The sequence below is a fragment of the Vigna radiata genome, unplaced genomic scaffold (genome assembly GCF_000741045.1).
Source record: "Vigna radiata var. radiata cultivar VC1973A unplaced genomic scaffold, Vradiata_ver6 scaffold_300, whole genome shotgun sequence".
In the NCBI taxonomy this organism is placed as follows: Eukaryota; Viridiplantae; Streptophyta; class Magnoliopsida; order Fabales; family Fabaceae; genus Vigna; species Vigna radiata.
Window position 1 is genome coordinate 82,244 of NW_014543815.1, and position 3,967 is coordinate 86,210.

At 29.6% G+C, this 3,967-nt stretch overlaps 1 protein-coding gene across 1 annotated transcript; it reads left to right on the forward strand.

Moving 5' to 3' along the window:
* Nucleotides 1-1,578: 1,578 nt before the first annotated feature.
* Nucleotides 1,579-3,389, forward strand: LOC106754971 (protein ALTERED XYLOGLUCAN 4). The gene is made up of 2 exons (XM_014637045.2): nt 1,579-2,005; nt 2,180-3,389. Exons 1-2 carry the CDS (start codon nt 1,774-1,776, stop codon nt 3,256-3,258), a joined length of 1,311 nt encoding a protein of 436 aa, XP_014492531.1. The 5' UTR covers nt 1,579-1,773; the 3' UTR covers nt 3,259-3,389.
* Nucleotides 3,390-3,967: the final 578 nt, after the last annotated feature.

Sequence of the window (3,967 nt, forward strand, 5' to 3'; positions counted from 1 at the left end):
AAAAAAATAAATTTTTATATTTTGTAATAAAAAAATAATATTAAATAAATATAAAAAATTTGTATATGTCGAAATATTATATCTCTTCACATAATCCAAATAGTTTTAACAACGTTTCGTATTACATTGATTAGTTGAGAAAAACTTTCAGTCACATCTATTTACACAACATGATTTATTTCTGGAAGTGGAATTCTAATCTCGATAATATCCTGGTTCAGGACGCCAGATATTTCGTAAAATAGTAAAACAAAAAAATCTTTTTTCCATTGATATTTGATCTATTTCATAAAATTAAAGACTTATGAATAACATAAGAAGGTTTTACCTATCCACTGTCAGAGAAAACATTTGAAAAACAGCAAAGTTGAAGAAAAGAACTGCTTTTCAAATTAAACATTGAAACAAAAAGTACTTTTGAGATTGAATAAAGGACTTATGAATTTGTCCTTTACGACTTATGAAAGCGTGATCCAACATCTCCTATTTACAAATTAGATCTTTCTTTATTTTCACTACCGCTATGTAAAAAAAAAAAAATTCTTTAAATACTCCTTTTTAATAATATTTTAACAAAATATATGTGATAGTTTATGATGAGTTTGATTCAAATATTTTTTTTAAAATAAATTCAAATGAAATGGTAATATTGTAAAAAAATTATTATAAAATATTATTAAAATATCATGATAAAAAAAATTAAGGTAAACATGAAATAAGATATGCAGGAAAATAAGTTTACTATTATACTTCAATTACACAGAGAGGCAGAGATATAATCAAGTATGATTGAAAAACTTAATTGGTTTTCTCTTTCATAATAATTATATAAAAATTTATTCATAAGTTTTATATTTATTTTTGTTAGACACTCCTTTTTAGACACCATTTTGTAAGCATGCATGGTTGTCATTCTCAATTTTGAATATATATTATTAGTCAATTTTACGTATTAAAATAATTTAATTCAGCTTTCTTTTTATATTTTACTGTTCAAATTGAACTTCATTTATAACTCATTGTATATAATTAAAATTTTAAATTAATTTATTTCAATATTCTATTACATTACATAAGTAAATCACTTTCGAAAATATACATTAGTCAAATTTATTTTACAGTCATTCTCAATAACATAATATCCCAAATATATTAGTAATTTATTTTACAATAAAATTACTTATTTTCAACTACGTCAATCATATTTATTATAAAATTTTTACTTGTATTGAAATAATATATTTTTTTAATCTTTCGTCCTCTTTCCTTTTTTTTTTTTCCATCCCAAATTCATTTTTAAAAAAGGTAACAAAAATATTAATCACTACGGTAGTTCAGGCTTTCCAAAACCGACAGAATGATGAACCAATTCCACAAAAGTGTCAAAAGTAAAAAAAAAAAAAAAAATAGACCAGAGCAGGACCACACAATGAAGAGAAAAGAAAAACAGAAACTGAAGACATAATAAAAAGAAAATTAACAGCAAATTTATAATATTGTTCACAAAAACATTAATTTATTTAAAATCGTTGATTGCATGTCCTGACCTCTCTATCTTCTCTGCATTAAATAAGGACAGGAAAATGATTGAATAGCATTCTGATGTGTGTAAATGCCAAAACCGAAATTTTCAGACACAGGAAACTAGAAAATCATGCAGATCTAACAGTGCCAAGTTGAAAAAGTTATCCTTACCAGTGCGAAGTTGTTTGTTTCTCTTCATTCTTCTCAACCGACAACACCAGAAAACAGTGATGAGGAACTGAAGGAAGAATGGAAGAAAGAAAAATGAGAAGCGCTCTGTTGTTCAAAGACAAATCGGTTTCTTTCATAAAGAGATTTGCTTTCTCAATTTCCTATGTTCTGCTTCCTGCAACTCTGCTTTGTACATTCTTCTACCTTCTCTCCATAACTCAATATTCTACAACCACCACCACCACTTACCGTCCTTCTTTTTCTTCTTCTCATCCTTTTCTGCCTTCATCATCTCCTTCTTTTTCTTCAGGTATGTGCATCACCTTCATTCTGTTAAAACTACATAATTGCTTGTAGTTTTCTTTTGTTTTGTCTTTCATGCTCTAAATTGCATTAACATTATTGTCATTTTAGTTTCCTCGTAATTGTAATTATGAAATGGTAGTTTACTAGACTTTATTTCGTTGATGTTTGGTTTTGGCAGAAGGGGACAAAGTTTACCATGATTCATGTGACTACTCTAATGGTGAATGGGTTGATGACAGAAGTGGTCCTTTATACAATGTAACTACATGTGGCACAATCAAAGAGAGTGAGAAATGCATCTCTAATGGAAGACCTGACTTGGGCTATCTCTATTGGAGATGGCAGCCAAAAGAATGCAATCTTCCAAGGTTTGAACCTCTCACGTTTCTCCAAGTAGTTGAGAACAAACACGTAGCATTTGTTGGGGACTCTTTGGCAAGGAACCAACTCGAGTCTCTTCTTTGCATGCTAGCCACTGTTTCAACCCCAAACCTTGTATACAAAAGTCCCAATGACAACAAATTTCGTCGTTGGCACTTCCCTTCTCATAATGCAAACCTGTCTTTGTATTGGTCACCTTTTCTTGTGGAAGGGGTTGAAAGATCAAACGAAGGGCCTTATTACAACACCATGTATTTGGATCATGTTAATGAGAGGTGGGCAAGGGACTTAGAGTGGTTTGACATGATCGTAGTGTCATTTGGGCATTGGTTTTTGCTTCCGTCTGTTTACTACGAGGGTGGTTTGGTTATTGGCAGCTTGAACTGTCCTGATCTGAATCATACTCAGATGGATTTCTATGTTCCATTGAGGAAGGTTTTGAAGACTACTCTGAATAGCATAATTGAGAGAAAGAGGGGTGAAGTTGATGTGATTGTGAAAACATTTTCACCTGCTCATTTTGAAGGTGATTGGGATAAGGCTGGAACTTGTTTGAAGACTGAGCCTTATAAGAAGGAAGAGAAGGATGTTGAAGGCATGGATGCTGAGATCAGAAAGATTGAGATAGAAGAAGTGGAGAACGCAAAGGCAAAAGCTAGTGAATTTGGAGGATTCAGATTAGATATTCTTGACGTAACAAGATTGGCATTGTTGAGACCAGATGGTCACCCTGGTCCTTATATGAACCCTTTCCCATTTGCTAAAGGTGTTCCAGAACGTGTGCAAAATGATTGTGTTCATTGGTGCTTGCCAGGGCCTATAGACACATGGAATCAGATTTTTCTACAGATCATCAAAAAGCGGGAGAAAAGGTGATTCAATCACCTATTAATTTTCTTCAAAATATGTATATTTGATTCGTTATACTTCTAATGATTTCACCATGCGGGTGTTTACTGATCTGATTTTTTTTTTCTAGAAAATAAATTTACAGTTATATAATGTACAAATAATATACACATGGATAAAATTTGTGAATAATTTCACAAGTTATCAAAAATTAAAAATTTATTGATAATATGTAAGGTGATCAATTTTATTAAATAAATAGGAATTTTTTTTAATAATTATTACCTATCAAAACTTATTAATAATTATTCATTAGTGATTATAATACAAAATCAAATCAGTCATTAAATATTTATTAATAATTATTCTTGTTTTTTTCCTTCTTTTGTTTTGTCATGTCCGTCACCCTCTCCTCTTCATTTTTCTTTCTTTTTTCGCTCTTGTCGTTATCACCTCATGATCTTCTTCCTTCTCTTTTTCTTACTCTTTCTTACTCCTTCTTTTACTTTTACTTTTTTTATTTTATTTTCTTCTCACTCATCTTCAACATATTTTATCATCAGATATTTTTGTCAATAAAAAAAATTCTAATTTTCTGAAAAATATTTTTATCCATAATTAAATTTTTAAAATTTGTCAATAATTTTATTTTATAAACAATTTTTTCTTAAACAAAATTTCATCGATAATTTAACATTAAACCATTTATGTCTTCAACCAATTAAATTTGGGAGAT

What these genes read in the sequence shown, in the direction of transcription:
- LOC106754971 (XM_014637045.2), top strand. Translation starts at nt 1,774, where the DNA reads ATGGAAGAAAGAAAAATGAGAAGCGCTCTGTTGTTCAAAGACAAATCG. An exon ending in ATCTCCTTCTTTTTCTTCAG is followed by an intron (nt 2,006 to 2,179) that starts GTATGTGCATCA and finishes TGGTTTTGGCAG; the next exon opens with AAGGGGACAAAGTTTACCAT.